At 41.3% G+C, this 18,057-nt stretch overlaps 1 protein-coding gene across 2 annotated transcripts in view; it reads right to left on the reverse strand.

Moving 5' to 3' along the window:
* Positions 1–18,057, reverse strand: part of LOC101482226 (rho guanine nucleotide exchange factor TIAM1) — a 51,060-nt gene that overhangs the window by 21,161 nt on the left and 11,842 nt on the right. Inside the window, exons 2-13 of one of the 2 annotated variants that reach the window (XM_004550058.4) lie at positions 15,731–15,820; positions 13,618–14,273; positions 12,523–12,809; positions 11,161–11,433; positions 10,851–11,082; positions 9,344–9,516; positions 8,565–8,789; positions 6,732–6,917; positions 4,634–4,780; positions 4,365–4,439; positions 1,683–1,853; positions 343–447 (exon numbers count right to left, since the gene is read on the reverse strand). In XM_004550058.4, coding sequence (XP_004550115.3) covers positions 343–447; positions 1,683–1,853; positions 4,365–4,439; positions 4,634–4,780; positions 6,732–6,917; positions 8,565–8,789; positions 9,344–9,516; positions 10,851–11,082; positions 11,161–11,433; positions 12,523–12,809; positions 13,618–14,266 — 2,523 coding nt within the window. In that variant the 5' untranslated portion in view covers positions 14,267–14,273; positions 15,731–15,820. Of the gene's footprint in view, positions 1–342; positions 448–1,682; positions 1,854–4,364; positions 4,440–4,633; positions 4,781–6,731; positions 6,918–8,564; positions 8,790–9,343; positions 9,517–10,850; positions 11,083–11,160; positions 11,434–12,522; positions 12,810–13,617; positions 14,274–15,730; positions 15,826–18,057 lie in introns of both variants that reach the window. The other variant, XM_004550057.4, reaches the window with a different exon arrangement.

The raw sequence follows: 18,057 nt of genomic DNA on the forward strand, positions 1-18,057 counted from the left end.
TCGTAGTGCACACAATAGACTTGAAATGCTACTTTGCATAATTTATAGTTTATGCAATAGTGCTTCTTTTCCATCCTGGTGATTTTGTATGCACGGCAAATCAAAACGGCAACCAACTCATGAAAAATGCACAAGCATTCATCCATATCTGACAATAAAAATATGAATAAGAAGATGGCAAATCCAAATAACATACTGCAATAAACTTAGAATCACACAAACAGCATAATAATGTGTGCTGCATGTCTTTGATTAACTTATATGGATATTTAAACCTAGGATATTCACCTGGTTATTACTTAAAAATATATATCTAATGTGGCTTAGTGTGTATTTCCTCACCAGATCGGAGATGTCCTCTTCAAATGTGGGAACATAATAAAGTATTTGGTTGTCAACCAGCACCTTCAAACGCAGGTAGTGGCCAGAGGGATCGATCTTATGGGTCTGGGGGCAACAAGAACATATTACTTGTACATGCGAGTACATGTTTAAGCTTTAAAGTATCTGGTGACTGGCAATAAGGAGAAAGGTAAAGAGAAACCAACATAAAGTGTGTCATTAAAATGTTATGCCACCGCCTACCACAGATACTTCAAATTTCAGTCCACTTTGACATCAGTTCAACAAATGACTGGAACTCTATTCAAAAAGACATTCCCTATATTGAGTTTTAATAATAGTGCTGGGGAATGCTGTCTAACATGCTGGTCCAAAATCATGGACGATGATGATGATGGATGCTCTGCTTCACTCTGTTACGTTTGTGACTTGCATGCACATTTGCGTCATTAGGCAATATTACGCCTATTATGTGTCTCTTGCTGAAGCCAATTAAGGAGAAAAGGTAATGAAGTTAAAACAAGTGATGGACTGTGAATGACAGCAATATACAGTGTATCCTGAAAGGTAAGAGCATTATTAAAAGATCTGTGACTCTGTGAGAACTGTCATAGAAGTAGAACTGAAAGAACTCGGTTACATTCAAATTCATATATGTACATTGAAGAAGACCGTATATGAACCGCTGATAATGTGCATCAATGTGCTGTCAACAATGACAGCTGACAGTAATATGGCAGATCTTCATTTTCCTCATATAACTTAATGGTATTCTGACCTCTCTACAGGGCTGTGTCTAATTTCTTAATACCTTGGGGATTGCCTGTGTTTTGAAAAAGCTGTTGAGAAGAATTAATTGCATTCCTAGCCGCTTGAATGCTGTGTGTGTCATTCTGCGTCTGCAAGCTAGCAGGTAATAAAGCTGCATATTGGAGGTGGGTGACAGACAGCCACACTTCCAAAGCCTCCAAATCACAAATGATTTAGTGATCATAAAATCCATTGAGAATTTGCTAATTAATGATGATTTATCACATGAATCATGACATAATTCTCTCAGCTGCCTTTGCAGGTTTAAAGTATCGGTGACTGTATTGGTATTGGCAATATTGGCCCTGTATTTACTTTGGATCAATACTAAAATTTGCAGTATTATAAAGTGCTACTGTGTATGCAATAAAAAGAGGAAACATTGTGCAGTCTGTCACTTTGCAAACTGTCAATCTAAAGTACATCAGTGTTACATTGGTGATTATATGCAGTGCACTGTGTAAAATGCATTTCTCTTATGTGCAGTCTCTGGTAATGCAATATTATCAATGCTGTTTTTAATGGCCCACCTTGCAGACAGTGTTCAAGACTTCCAGTGTTGTCTCTCCGGGCTGTATGACGGCCAGGATGGGCTGGTTGTTCGGCAAACACACCCAGGAGGGTTTCAGGTACTCAGGAACCCAAATATCACTGTCTACATTTTGCTGAGGAAGACTTTTCACAGAAGCTTCTCTCTCCTTCTGAAAATAAAAACAAGCACAGACACTCAGCAAGTTTAAGTTTATGCATCTTTGAGCAGCTGCAGTGGCAGAAAGCATAAACAGACAAGGCAGATTTAATGCAATCGTGAAACTCACAAACAGTAATTCAGTAATGACACTTGTACTGCAGTACAAGCTTTTTGCATTGCATGTAGCACATGTTATATAGCTTACACTTGCATTTTTATGGGTGTGTTACTGTTTTTAAAGCATAATCTGTAACCTTTCGGCCCATCAGTCTGACCTACAACAATCTGGCAGCCTTGTCAGCCGCCTTGCTGGCTTCTAATCCCCCCATCTGTAATATATCTCCACCTATCGAGTAACAGCATCCACATTTATTCTTTCATTCTTCTATCACGCCAGCCTCCAATTAATCACTGCCTCTCCTTCTGGTGCCCTTTCCCCCTATCTGTACATCATTCCATCAGCTCTCTCCTCCCCATCTTTCATTCACGCCATACAATCTGCCGGCAGTTAACAATCAGGCCCGGTGGTCCCTGTCGAAATGAACTTCGACTTGGCTGTATCTGTACGCGTGTGTGTCTGTGTGTGAATCTGCGTGGTAGAGATAAAGTGAAACAAAGAGGGAAACAGCCACAGTAAACTACATGCAACAGCACATTTTTATATTCACAAACACAAACAGGCCACATGCGCAAACAAAATACAGACGCGCACACATTATCTCAGACAGACAACAGACTGGGGGGCCTGTAAGTAGTACCTCCCCCAACTCCCTGAACTCCCAGTCCTGCTCAGCACCATCTGGCTCCCCTCCTGGCCTATCTAGGATGCCTCTGCTGGAGGGTGGTGATGGTGTGTGTGGGGCGGCGGGGTTCTCAGATCCCTGCTAAACTCTCCTTTCCAGCTTATGCTAACAAAGGGATTCCCCAGAACAAACAGCAAATTAAAGCTGGGAAAGTCAATCAGATGTGAACATTTGGAGCTATTCTTGCTGGAAATGCTCAATGAGGAAAATCTTTGCCACTGATAAAGCATTTCCAGCTCTAGTTTACTGCCAACTACAGCACGTTACATCTTATGCTTTTCTTTACAGTCATCCCATACACTGCCAGCTGAAGCCTGGCGTGGGTGGAAAAAAAAAATTGATCTCTCTTTGTGCCACTGGGGGCCTGCACTGCCAGAGCAGGTTATTGCTGCAGACTTAGCTTCTGTCTGCTTGGTTCAGACTAAAGCCTATCTTTTCTCTTCTCCTCATCTCTGGTGCTTTTTACCAGTGCTCATAAAATATGGATCCAGCAGGCTTGTCCTATACAACCTATGTGCAACTGGACATTTTTCCTTAAAATTCATATAGATTTGTCGCATACTGGAAAACTACATTGATATGGTTGTCTTAGGAAACATGTTTTTCTTTCTTATGATATATAGCTAATTATTTGCAATTGTGTGCAAGTGTGGTCAGTACAGCAGTTACAAGAGAACACAGATGGTGTGAAACCAGCGAGTCCTATGGTAGCAAATGTCTGCATATTTGTTGAAACGTCAGAACACTAATGATGTGAACATATCAGATTAAATTTGTCTCTGTGGGATTAGCAGACAGAAAATCCCTCCAGTTGATAGCCTTTTTGATACTGATAAAGATGGAATTGCCTGAAGCAAATTAAATAAAGGGACTCTGTCCACACTGCTCAGAATATTAAAAAACTGCTGCAGAAGATGACAAGGGTTGTTTATTCAACACAAATAAACCTGAGCATTGTCCAATGACGCTGAGAGAGACACAGATATTCTGCCGCTTTTAAAGCTTTATGAGTCTGCAAATGTCTCCAATCACTCTTCATCGAGGAGAGAAGCAAACGTCTGAAAATATTAAAGCAAGGGCTTTAAAAACGACCTAAAAAAAATGCTCAATGGTGCAGAAGGGTGCAGGGATTTTGTGCTTTCCCTTAGATAACCCACCCTGCAAAGAGCCAGAGCCCCAAAAGGATCTTAGTTAAGTGAAAGGAGGTGGAAAATCTAGTGATGTAGCTGGCCTCGGGGTCTTAAGAAGCCCATTACCCATTATACAAGAACAAAGATTCATCTGATGCGCCAGTGATTTTTCCTCTTGGTGTATGCAAAAAGCAAACAATGAGAAGAAATGAGTCCACAGCCACACGAACTCTGCTGATTTGTGGTGAATACCAAACTAATAAAGGGAGGAGGAGCTTCATGTTTAACCTAAGGGAGGTTATTACTGTAAATGGCGCAATGTGGTTGTCAACTCCCTTTAATTTCTTGATGGGAAATGATTGCACTGTACAGCAGAAGTGGGAACACGCTGATACTGGATTATATGTATTTAGCACTTAATTTCACCCAGTGAGGAGACGTTCAGCTGCACTATTACTTAATGTTCAGCAGAAACAGCAAAACTGCTTCATCTTCTGGAATGTTAAAAGAGGGCAGACATAAAATATTACATCGACAACAAAATGTAATCTAATGTAGGTTTTTACACAAACAGAGTTAAAAGCTTACAGATTTTTCACTGGAGGAGTCTTCGAACACCTTCTGCAAAGACTTTCTCACTGGCTCCGCCCCATCAGCAAACACCTGCAATAACACAAAGCACCGCAAAATTAAAACACACATAAGTATAGTTATTACTTTGACACCAAGAAGCAGTTTCAAGCATAAACTTACGAACACACAATATTTAGCTGCAGTAGTATTTATTCACCAAAATCTAATTTTACAGATTTCAATTAAACATCAAGCACTGCAAAGTCACTCAAAGTCAGACGTACCTGGTCAATTGAAGGGTGTCCTTTGCTCTTTCTCCTAGATGCGGTGTCCAGACCCCAGAGTGAGGAGAAACGGCTTCGACGTTTACTGAAGGTGCGAGGGAAAGGTTGGTTCCGCCTTCTCATGCTGCTCTCTGTACGGGCAGACACCTGTGACAGTGACAGTTACAGAAAACACAACAGAAATGAAACAGACACCTTTAACACCCGAATGAAAACAGTTTGACACACAAAAGCAATCATTTGCAGCAGCTACTGAATACTTTCAACCTCTAATCCCCTTCAGTCACCTACGACTTGGCACAGGGAAACTTTTCGTTCCCGTTTTTTGACTTCTCTGGGTTCAATCAGAGCTCAAATAGTATGAGCAACTATGCATTACACTAGTATAGAGCTGGTCAGACATCAGACACGTACACTTCAAACATAACATCTTAAACCACTTTTTAGACTCATCTTCTCATTCCCCACATGAGAGGCCTTTATACTGTTATTACAGCCCAAATCTACTGTAGAAAGTAAATGAAGGAAAAAACAGAAATATTGCTTTTGTGACCAAAAACTTTGAATACCAGAGCTGAGAGAGAGAACAATTATATTTCCCTTTAGGCAAGACAAATGAGTTCATTTGAATATTTTTGCAATTCATTAATTAGTAGCCATGAACAATTATTTTAATTGCATTTCATTTCAGTAGTTTTGCGTTACATGTATTTATAAATGTGATTCTCCTTATAAATATGCCACATTTATCATATTTAAGCGATGCAATAATGACATTTCAAATTAGTCAGAAGGGATGTGGTAATAAATAGAGTAAAAAGAATATGAAAGGGACAGGAGAGACATAAAAAAGGACGGTATAAAATATGGCAGATACGGAGAAGAAGACACTGAGGGAGCGAGACACAAACAAAGGAAGTGAGGGTGTAGGCAGTAAAAGGAGGGGGAGCAAGGGCCAGAGAGTGTTAAGCCTGTTTGTGGGAAAGTGCCTCAGGGATGCTAGCTTGCTAAAAGAGTTTGTATTGATCGACCAATCACAAAAAACACTGTCAGTGCTTGATGTTGTGTGTGCGTGCTAGTGTATGTTTGGCATATCCGTTACCTTGCTCGTATAAAACTGCTCTGTAGAGAAATGTTTTCCATGTTTTGCTCTTCGTTTTTGCTCTTTCTTCTTTGGATGATACTACGCAGAGCTTACAGCTCAATGACACACAATCGCATAGAGATCAGGTTGGGTTTCATTCTGTACATTCTGCAGCACTGAGATAATAACTTGGGTTTCAGAGAGGATTTATAGGTAGAATGTTTTGCTTTCACTTTTCTCTCAAGCTTTTAGGATAGCGTGTATGTGATACATTTTAATATGTGGTGTGTGTTTGCTACCCAAGTCTGAATCTCTGAACCTTGTTAAAGTAAACCATCTATGTAACCTTAGCCTTGAGTGTTAGGCTTAAGAGTCACAGCTGTTTTTGCACACTTAGAATAAAAAACTTGCATGCATCACTATGACAGAAAGCAGAAATAATGCAGGTGTTCATTTCACATTTTTGATGCTACCAACACATCAACTTTGAGAGCTGGCACTTACTTATATCTACTTAAATTCCATCACTTAAACAAAATCTTTATAATGAGAAAATTATTGCTATAATTCACTTGTTCACCAGTTTTAATGTTGTGGCTAATTGCGTGTTACAGATAAAAACTCACTCCACTTTACAGCGCTCATGCTAACTTTGGGCCTGAGAATCAAACCAGCATACCTGGTTTGTTCATTTGTTTCATAACCTTGGGGTATATGGCAGTATCTATTTCTTTGAACATTTGTGAGGCAAGCAGAAATTCTTGCTTTCAGTAGGCGTATGTGACAAGGCACTCACAGGCAGATAAACACACCCACTCTTCAAGCTGGGCTGTTATTGAGGGTCGACAGTTGGAAACCTCTCATGCAATCTCTACACGGAACATGTAGAGACACGTGAGTCTGACTTTTCAGGTTTGGATTCATGAGCTCCGATCAAGTTTACTAAAAAATTGCAACCTGAAAAACACCTGGAGTGAATAGTCAGATACCAGCACTAAACATGTCTAATCATACCAGTGCATGGAAGGAGGAAACAGAGAAGATCCCCAGTCGTCCCATGGCAACTTTTGTGGGACGTGACGCGAAGCCCAGGAGGCGTTTGGGATTGGGAGGTTCACCGCCCTGCAGACTCGCCAGGTAGCAGCGGCAGCGGAAGAGATCTATGTGAAATCTCTCCAAGTTCTGCTCCCACAAGAAGATCTATAAGCAGCAGAGATTACAGAGTAAAAAGTCATGCGTGTGTGATTATGCAATATAAACAAACTTTGCTGATGAGATCCAGATTTATTCAGTTTTATCTCTAATGAGAACAACAACAAAAAGTAAAAAGATAAAGAACCGACGCTGTGTTAGGTGGTTATTCGGCTGTTTCAGGAGAAGTGAGATGTGGGAGTACTGCAGCCCCTGTGGAGAGGTATTACTCACCAACACAGCCCCCACCAGTTGGTGACCTGCTGTTCTACGTGCAATGTATCACAGGGTGGGCCGTGGGAGGTGAAACACGGGGACACACACTCACAGTGAAACACAAAACTAGACTTAACGCTGCATTAGTTCCCGTGGTCACCTATGTGGAAGTGTGAAAATATTAACACAATTAAAAAATATAAAGAATTACGGAAGTAGAAGTTTGAATGTTTTTTCACATTTGTTTGTTCCCCTCACCTCTCCTCAGATTTATTTATAAAGTTTACATAAATATGTACAGATAAAATAAATAAATATAATTATCATTCAAATAATTGCAACAATTCTTATATGTTTTATATGTCATTATATTTCCACACTTTCCACTTTTTGATCTTTTATTTTTCTTTATCTCTGTGGTTAATCCCCATTTTCTTTTTTTCCCACAACTATATCCTTATTGGCAGCTCCGTGACTCAACTGAAAGAAGTCAGTCAATGACATAAACCCTGCTTGAGGCTTGTTTTCTTCTTTGATGCCACAGTTTCAGTTACTATGTCTTTACAGCAGGCAATCAAAGTGCTTCCTTTTAAATTGCAGCTCTTTTACTTGATGAGGATTAAGTGCTTTCTAGTTCCTTTTATGTTACATATAACAAGAAATAGAAAGAGCATTATGCAACAACACCAGTATAAAGACAGATGCAAAGACTTGCTAGGACAAGGAGGCTTATTGTTAATGACCACACTTCTAGGCTTTTTTTCTTTTTGTAAGATTTTCCAGTCAGTACTGGCTACCATCACCAGCAACTCCAGACATCCTGCATGGAATAAGCCTAAATCAATGTTCTTTTGAAACTGAACAAAAACGGGTTCTGGAAAAGATTTGAAAAAGTTGCAATGTTCTTAAAAGACCTCTTGAATCTAAAAAGATTAGTCAGGTTTACCTGTGTGCTATGTGTCTGTATGCACTGCGTGCAAGTGGACTCGCATGTGTTTCTAAATGAGCGCCAGCTGGAATAAGTGAAACCATTTTTGGTTGGAAAGGCTGCTTTAGAGCATTTTTGCCTGGATGACGGCATGCTGTAAAGATGATTTAGTGCCATGATTTCAGTGCCGGAGAGTGTCGGTGCAGTTTAAGTCACATCTATAAACTGCCTTCAGGTGTTTTCATTCAAATTAACTGGAAGATAAAGAGGTGAGGACGGTTTTTAGCCATGAGATAACAAACCTCCCTACAGTCGCATTTTATGGGCATAAAGTGTTATTAATTTGCAATAATATGACAAAATTAAAGGGCATTTGTCTCATAGGTGTTGTTTCTGTAATGCTCCACCACCTCATGTACAGCTTTAATCTGTTTGACCGCTTTCAGTATGTCAGACTCCTTGACACTTAGCTCCACTTTTAGCCCCAAACGACCACCCGATTGACCCCATACCTGCTCAAGTATGGTCTTTCTCTTCTTGCCATCAGTGACAGTGGACAACTGCATGTCTCCCATTTTCTTCATTTTCTCATCCATATCAATCTTCTGCTCCAGCTTGCGGATTTCAGTTCGCAGCAATCGCACGGTGTCCTCCCTGTGGTGCTGCCGAGCAAGAGCAGTAGCACACGCCGAGTGGATCGCCGTGATCCAGTTTTCCAGTTCTGTTTGGCCTGATGTCTGAACAGAAGGAAGGGACCATGACAAAGTGAGTAACGATAGTGAGCAGATAAAATAAAGAAACTGACAGCTGAAAGAATTTAATCATGACTTCCAATATCGGCCTCTGGGAGGAAATGGTCATTATAATCTCATCATCATTTTATTACTTTCTTCCCATTCAGTGAGGAGAGCTGTCATGAATATAAATAGACAGATTTTAATATTACACAATGGTCAGTCTGGTGGATCACTGTCACGGTGTGACAGCGTGGCCTTTAAACATGTCAAACATAAACACAAGGACACAGGGCTGCCTATCTCCAGCACATGATGAACATGTATTGGTGTGCCACATGCAAATCCCCTAGAGGAAAATAGCTTCCAGTTTCCTGTTTCTCTTTATGTTTGATGCTGGTATGTACAGTAGCACCAAATAACAAAGACAGGATATAAAAACACTTGACCTGTATGCATGAATGCCAACCTGATTTAACTTTAACTTGCATAAAATATTGTCATGCCAACTCAGCTTTAAGAGTAGCCGATGTTTTAAATTCCAGTGCTTCTCTCACCTGGAAGAGGAAAGCATCTCCCACTGAGTTGCTGAGACAGAAGACAAAGTCTTTCTTGGGATGCTCAGGTACAGCTTGGACAATGCTGTTCTCCACCCACAGCGCGTGTTTGTGAACGCTGTTGTGGTCGATACCTGAACGGCCATCGTATTCATACAGGAAGAGGGTGCAGCCTTGAAGAACGCACAAAAAGAAAGGAGTTAAAAAAAAAAGACAAAAATATGTTTTTTTTGTTTTGTTTTGTTTTTTTACAGAGGTTATAATAAGTACCCTTAAATCAATTTAAACATCCTTCCTTTCCCTGAACTTTATTTAAACAACGATTATAAAACGTAATAGTTTAATACATGAACCTATTTTGCTATCAGTACAACTAAACCTATAACATTACATTATGAAGATAAGACTGATTTATTTTTAGCATGATGCATAGAAGAGATGCTCTATCTTATGCATTTCAACAGGACAGGATCGGATTAGGCATGGATTTCGCCGTAAAATTAAATTGTGATGAAGCTGAGGGGAGGAAAATGCAAGGCTGCATTGAAGAGCGTGAGAGAGGACAGCAGAGGTGAAAACCAAGGGCAGGGAATGTGTTAAAGCTTATATGAATGTAGTTTAACAGCAGAGAGAGTGTATGGAAGATTAAACAGCTTTGGGTTGGTTATCTGAATGAGATTAAGATTATTTTCTTAGTTGCAGAAGCATTTGAAACCCAGCCACAGAGGCCACAAGCCAGGAAGCTGCTAGTGTCGGTCGGATTGCGGCAGCAAGTTCATTCAACTTAAAATCTGTGCCAACTCAAACATGTGGCACAAGAGAGGTGTTAAAGAAAGGAATGCACATAGGGTGGAGTGGGTGGAGACAAATGTCATGGGTAATGTGTGAGATAAGGATAGCAGCAAGACTGAGAGTGAAGGTTTACAGGAAAGTAGTGAGGTCTGCTATAATGTAAGGCTTGGAGACGGTGGAGCAGACACAAACACAGGAGACAGAGCTGAAGATGCTAAGATTTTATTGCTGGAAGGAGAGAGAATAGAAAGATTAGAAATCAGTAGATCAGCAGGACAGCTCAGGTTGGATTTGGACATAAAGTTCCAGAGGCAAGGCTGAGATGATTTGGCCATGTGCAGAGGATATTTTGGAAAAGTGATGTTGAATAAGGAGCTGCCAGGCAGGAAGGAAAGAGGAAGACCACATAGTAAGTTCATGGATGTAGTGAAGAGGGACATGCTTGGTTTGCGTGACAGAGGAGGATGCTAGAAATAGAGTAAGATGGAGGCAGATGATCCAGTGTGGTGACCCCTAAAGGCAGCAGCCAAAAGAGTAAAGGTGCAGAAGCATTTTTATGTACTAACAATTGTGCTTAGTTAAGCATTCATAAAGTACTCAGACTGAAGCTGGATGGACACCTGCTGCCTTACAGTTTCTGCCTATCTATCAGTCACACGCAGGTAAAATCCAACACAAACATTAAACATAATAGTGCTGAAAATCTGTGCAACACCTTTCAGAGAAACCCAGTATTGTTTCCACTTGCGTCTCGCTGCAGGTTCCACCTTCTTGTTTTTCTTATGAACCAGGAAGTTCTTCACAGCCAGAGTCCCTGCTTTCCTGACTGTGCCGTGTGCACAGCTAATCAGAGTGTCAGGCGGATACATACTACTGAGTGTGCCGCTACTCTGCTCATCACTTACAGCAGAGCCTGCCTCCTCTGTGCAGTCTCGGCCCCGATTTGTCTGACGAGAAAAGATTAAGGAATTAGAAATACACGGAATTTACCTATATTTTAATAACATAGGAAAAGTGTAACTAACCCAGGCTTGATTGTCTAGCTCCTTCCGGAAATTTTCATAAACTCCCCCCTTGCCTCCTTCGCCTCCTCTTCCGTCAACTCCTCCAGCGCTGCTGCTCCCACTGTCGCTGCCATTAAAAAAACTGCTCTCTGTAGCTGAGTACACTGAAAAAGAGGCAGACATGGCCTTACACCGCCGGGAGAGCAGTTCTCCTTCTCCATCTATCTCAGGGGCAACGCCATCAATCCCACTGTCGCCATACTCGCTCCCCTCGCCTAAAACACCAGAGATGTCCTGTCATCCAGAAAAACAGGGTAGAAACAGATTAAGCATTATTAATGGACGGAAACTGGTTTATTTGCACAAAATCAGACAGAGAAGTAACAGCTTCAATCTGCATAACACAAGACGTTAATTCTCTCACACAGAACTGACAGCGTAGGCTGCACAAGCGGTTTCTGGGTTTACTTTTGTTTGTATACATGAGTTGGCAGTTGCATAAGTGCACTTTAATATCCTTTTGTGCTCATTTTTGTATGAATTTCTGATTTAAAAAAAAGGCTTTCCACTTTGAGTATGAAATTTTCTGTGCTTTCACCAAACTGAGTCTCCCTCTGTTCTTTCTTTTTGTTTCGCTGTGCTGTCAGTCTATTTATATCTAACAACCCCCTCAGCCTGACTAGATGAATATATAATAAGCACTTATGGTGATCTCTATCCAAGGGTGCTTGGGGGTTCTGGGAATGCATTGAAAGAAAAGCTTGGTTCAGTATTTTGGTACTTTTTGTTTAGCAACTTTGTTTTTATCAGTGACGCACGGCAACTAGGGAGGCATGGATATTATTATTTATTCTACTAATTTAGCTTTTATGTTTACCTGCATGAACGTTACATAAACTTTACTTTCCTCCTCTTACCCTTTGATTTTATCTGTTTTAGTAAGATGACAAAGAAAATCCTCTAGATAAAGTTCAAAGTTCAAAATGTCTTTGTCGTTCAAAGCTCAGTATGTGAGCAGAAGTCCCACGGTGACTTTCTATCTGACTATCTTTCTGTGTAATCCTCTTCCCAACTGCACAAATATGCAAACATGTTTGGATGCTTGGATTTGCAAAGATATAACATGCATATACACCAGTCCAGAGCACAGACAGGAAATTCCGTTGGTTGTCAACAACATGTTAATTACTTGATGAACTGGTGTCATGTCTGTGATGCCCCTGAACTTCCTGGACAGCACTGGTAAACAAAGTCCTCAATTATTCTAAGTTTAGAAGTCTGTATTTTTTCCAATACTGGAAAAAAATAGAGCAAGAAGACTTTTACCCTTAGTCCTGTTCCATCTGCTTTCAATACTTATCGGTATATATATTCATGAAATACCTGAGTAGTCTGTGCGCGTCGTCCCTGGAAGGTAGGGCAAGGTGTAGCCGGAATACCGAGCCCAGTCAAGCCTTCAGAAAGGCAGTGTGAGCGTCGGCAGGGGAGCGTGAAAGCTCCATACCCCCCACCATCATCCTCTGCTGGAGACATCAAACCCTCCTCCACTTCCCCGTCTCCGTCGCACTCGGCTTCTCTGCAGTTTTTTATGTAACGGCTCCTTTGCCCCCTGAAGCCCGGACTCTGCTGGCTGCACAGATGGTCCAGAGACGATGCCCTCTCAGTTGAGCCTGGAACACACACACAGGTGGTTATTGCAGAGCACAGTGTGTATTTGTGGGCAAGGTGAGTTCTGATTACTGTCAGGTACTTTCAGTTACCTCTGAAACATTTGACCTTCTCCATATGTGCCTGTGTCCTTCAGTGAAAGTCTGTGATTTTTCTTGAGTGATTATGAATCTGTGTGTGTGTGAGGCAAACCCATACATTATTCTGAATGAGACGACCACCTATGGCAGTGCTCAGACCTTCAGCGGTTGAGTTACCAGGTACCGCCTGCTGTCACACTGAACCCCTGCAGCTCCTGCACAAAACCAGTTAAGCTAACAACCCTGTGATCAGTTGAACTGCTGCAACTGATAGATGGCAGCTAACCTTCAATCAGCAGATTTTCTCAGATCATTTTCTCCCTACTCAGTGAGTGCCTGCAATTTTCCCACTACCCTCCCCCTCATCACCTGTTCACTGAATCAAATCAACAGCTTTGAACATGTTCCCCTGAACTTTTTTTCCCCCCACTTATTAGCCATCACCAGTGTAGCTGTCGTTATTTTTGGACAGCTACATTGTCTTGTCTTTTGCTTTTATTTGTTGTTGTTTTTTAAATAATACAAATAGAAATCTTGAAATATATTTTAATTCTATTGTATCAGAAAATATGTCGGTGAAGACTTCAAGTCATCAAATAAAAGCATAGGCCCCACATATCCTGTCACTAATGATGTCTACATTTCTGAATGAGAAAACTACACATGCTTTCTGCAGGTCTATACAATCTACCGGTAAATATGATGCTTTTGCTTCTGTGTACATTCTCACCTGTGCTGCCTTTGCTGCCTCTAGGGCATCTAAACTGCCCCTCCTCCTCTTCTCCTCCATCAACCATCTCCTCTGTGCTGGTCAGATGCTCCTGGCTGAGGTCAGACATAGAAAACTCCAAGCTGTCTTCTCTCCACATGTCTGCTGACTTTGATCGCTTCTTTTTATTACTTGCTCCCTCTCGGGGTCCTTCAGTCATTTGCTGCAGGAACCTTTCCTCTGCAATAGTGTCCCCTTCCCCCGTTGAGTCCTCTCCTCCATCCTGGGCAATGGTGTCTGCCTCTGAGGTTTCGGGAGTCGGCGTGGCCAAGGGGTCATCATCGTGCTGATAGGACTCCGGCCTCATTGTCATAGCGACACGCTGGGTCCAGTGAGGGTTGATGCCAAATTTGTCAAACTCATCTGCTGCATTGAAAAACTCTAGTCCGTTCTCTACCAAGGACTGAGGGATGCTCGGGGTGCTGGAGGAACGGGTTGAGGCTTCAGAGTTTCTGTGATTCTGCTTCACTGAGGAAGAGTGCCTCGAACGGCGGTTGATTTGCTGCTTGTTGGAGACACGGAGTGAGCGGGTCGTGTGCTTACGGGAGAGATGTCTCGGCACATCACCATGGATACTACTCTCTCCATTTTGACTCTCCACGTTTCCCATGATTCAACTGTGGATCAAGTAATAAAGTTTGCATATTACATAATTTAGACAACTTCTTCTTAAAAGATCAGAAACCAGATACAAAAGTAGTTTAAAATTATTCCGTAATGTTTGCCACATCATACGGTATAAGATAATATATTTGCATCTTTACTTGTATGCACAAAGTTTATGAATCACAGAAAGTCATTAGCACACACAAATTGCATAAATGGGAGCTGGTGTCTTATCTAATGGTGAGTGAACATTGTCAAATTCACAAGTAGCAGCACAGATTTTAGACAACACGCATATCTGCCATCTGTTGTACATGGATGACTTGCTTTGTGGAGATCAAAGAAAGAAGAAAGAGTTTGAATTAAATAAGAAAATTAAAAAAGATTTAAAAACTTAATCAGTCCTTTCTGTTAAAGGAGGCGTCTGGCCTTGAGATTTTGTTAGTAGCCTTAAAATGTGTTCATTTCAACTACAAAAACTGTCAAATACTCAAAGCAGGTGCCAGACCCCTGGTCAGATATTCTGTACTAGAATATCTATCTATGTAAGGTCAGTCGATTTTGATAAAAGAAAAGAAGAAAAATAACCTCACAACTGGCAAAAGTAGTGGTTTAGATATACAACTTGTTTCTGAATCAATATTAAATTGACAAATCTGTCTTTTAATTGCAATGTCAAAACATTTAAACAAATATTCCTTGTGTGCCATACTTCTAAAAGTAAAAAGGTTTGAACCAGCCCTCTGCAAGATCTAAATTGCTGGTAATGAAGTAGATCAGTGTGCTGCATGAGAGGTTTGATGGCACATTAAAACTTATGGCTCAAAAGTATCAGTGGTCTCATTTGATTTGCACAGCATGCTTGGATGTGTACGCACATTATATAAAAGGTTTGTTAAAAGTTTCCTGCTTTTCCATTTTATCCCAGCCTGCTGTTCATAATGCATCAAAACCTTCTTTGCTTTTCTAAGTGCCTATAAAATATTCAAAAAAATGAAATAGCTGAAGTTATAAATCTCTCAACTCTGACTAATTTAAGTGTTCTGCCAGTGCACTTTTGAACTCCAACACAAATGCACTGCAGCGCCTTTTCTCCCTGAGCAGTGTTGAAATTATGCACTAACTATATTCCCAACACAGAGAATCAAAACAATCAAAGAAATCACTTTAGAGCTGTGTTATTTTCATCATGAAGTTATCTCAGCAGCCCACTTCACCTCAATCTCTCTGTTACACAAGCACATGGAAGTGCTGAGTCAAAGGCTGTCGGATCAGTTTGTCCTCAGAGAGTCACACATCATCAAACCCACACCATCAGGTTCTCAGTGTGGGCTCGAGCTGCAAAGACACTGGTGAAAAAATCTGCCTTAAAAAGTAGTTGTTTTTTTGCTTGTTTAGTCTATCAGTCCTTAAAAATCTATTATTTCTGGAGATTTGTGCATCATTAAAGTGTGAAAACTGTAGTTACCGATGATTAAGCAGCCACATCACCAGCTTCCCCGCATCAGAGCGTTGCGATCCCATAATCCTCCACACATCCTCATACGGTGGTGTCAGTCTGCCCTGACAGAAACAAGGAGAGAGAGAGATCTTTAGCAGTGCTCTCACAACTTCAAAGTGACCTGATGTGTCAAACGCACACAGAGAAGAAGTGAGAAGACAAGTAGAAGGAAGGAGTACCTGCCCAGTATGTCACATAAAGCTGTTCAAGTAAAGCTGAAAAGGCAGCTGTGAAGAATGCAATATAAGACGGTCTGTAGAATATGAATGTGGATGATAAAAGGGAATAAATCACAATGGTTTTTAAGATAATGCAGTTTGACTAAAAAAAAGACAGAGAAACAAGAAATAATCAAATGCACACATATAAACAGCTCATCAGAAACAAAGAAAAGACGTATTGTCTGAGCCTGAAGGGTTTTTTTGGGGGGAAGGGAAGGGGGGACTCACAAACAACCACAATTTCTTCTAACTCTACCCTGAAACTCACTGCCCACCAAATCCACGCAGACGTGTACCGGCGTGTGCACAAAACATTTTGGGAAACACCCCCTATTTCGGTGCAGACAAAGAGAAGCGCACACACATACACACCAACAGCAAAATGACAGAAGATGAAAGAAGCTATGGGAACGATTTTGTGCTTAAGACTCAATTAAATGATCCATGCCAACACGACCTAATTTTCTCTAATACCAGCCCTGAGCTGCGCAGAGTAGACCGAGATTTCCATAATGTGCTATGTATAGTGTGAAGGAATGCAAGAGCAAACATGCTTGCTGTTGTGAACATTTGCCCAGTAGTTAGTCTGCTGCAAACGCATTTGACTGCAGCCGGATAAGCCAATAAGCAGGAAAATGATGGAAGAAAGCCCTCGTGTTGCCATGTACAACAATGTACTTTCAAAGCATATGGCCACTAGCGCACTGTTTGGAGCATCTGTTTTGAGATACCACATCTGGTGAGTCACCTGTTTTTCGAATGCAAAAGCATCAATTGTTCCCCCGAGGTCTATGTTGCAGGTTTAAGTAAAATCTTAATTTTACTAAACTTTGACTGCAGCTGCTATTTTTTTCTATTAGTGTTGTTGTTCTATATACAGTAATCTTTTTTTTTTTTTAATTCTCTGGGGCACAAAAACAATAAGTCAACCGTGTTACAGTTCTGGGAAATGACACAGAAATGAGACTTTAGATAACAAGAAGTAAACAGGACAATAAGAGAAGTGAAGGCATCTGATCAGAAACCTGATGGAAACTACAAAGAGGATTTTCAACTCTGACTTTGCACCACAACACCATGTGTGCAAACGCATCCGAGATAGGCTAGTGCAGCGCATCCCAACCCCAGCTGTGGGAAGCAGTTACATAAGCTGAACTTGACCCTGATACAGCTCTCCTGCCTCTCATGCAGTCCTTTATATCTCATCTCTCCTACACCCTCTGTCCCACTGAGGCCGACCCACATGCTGCCCCCCACCCACCTTAAAAAAATAGGCTGAATATTCATTTTGGGCTTATGGCTCCTCTGCTGGTTCATTTTTAACAATTACTATAAAAACAGGACTTCATTGTCTCAGCTGGAGTGCTTTATAGATAGATTAACATGTGGAGTAAATGCAAATCACTAACACACAAAAACACTGATGACCCTTTCACTGAATTTACATCCTTTTTGCAAACCCATATATTCTATAACATACAGGCTATGTCGGGAAGGTGCAAAACACACACACAAATGCACAGGGGTCAAACAAACAACACAATCCTGAGTGACAAAACACAGGGGAAATCAAACCACTGCCTTTCCTCTGGCAGTGTACAGTCTAAAATGTTTAGTCTCTTCATTTTTCCTCTTCCCGGTGCCCCCCAGCAAGGCACCGCAGAGGGAGAAGGGTAACAAGGAGAGGAGGGAGAGCTCTCTGTTAAACCCCTGTAGAGCTGAGAGGTGAGGCGAGGCTGGAGGCGAAACACATGAAGAGGGGTGGGGGGAGGTCGAGTCTGGTACAGACAGAGAGGGAGGGGAAAAAAATACTGGGGTATGACAAGAAGTTTGATAGGGAAAAGTGAGAAAATGGGAAGGAGGAAGAAATAAAGACGGCGTGAGAGGGAGAGATAAAGTCAGAGAAATTGGGGGGTCCTATTGTTGCTGAGCTTTAAGTGGATAAGTAGACATGTGCTCAGTCTGCCTCTCTTCAGGCTTAATTGAGGGAGCCGAGACAAAAGGGGAAACATAATTATTCGCTCTCTTTCTCTCAGCCTCTCATTCTCGCAGTATATTAACACATCGGGAGAG

Source organism: Maylandia zebra, linkage group LG10 (genome assembly GCF_041146795.1).
Source record: "Maylandia zebra isolate NMK-2024a linkage group LG10, Mzebra_GT3a, whole genome shotgun sequence".
In the NCBI taxonomy this organism is placed as follows: domain Eukaryota; kingdom Metazoa; phylum Chordata; class Actinopteri; order Cichliformes; family Cichlidae; genus Maylandia; species Maylandia zebra.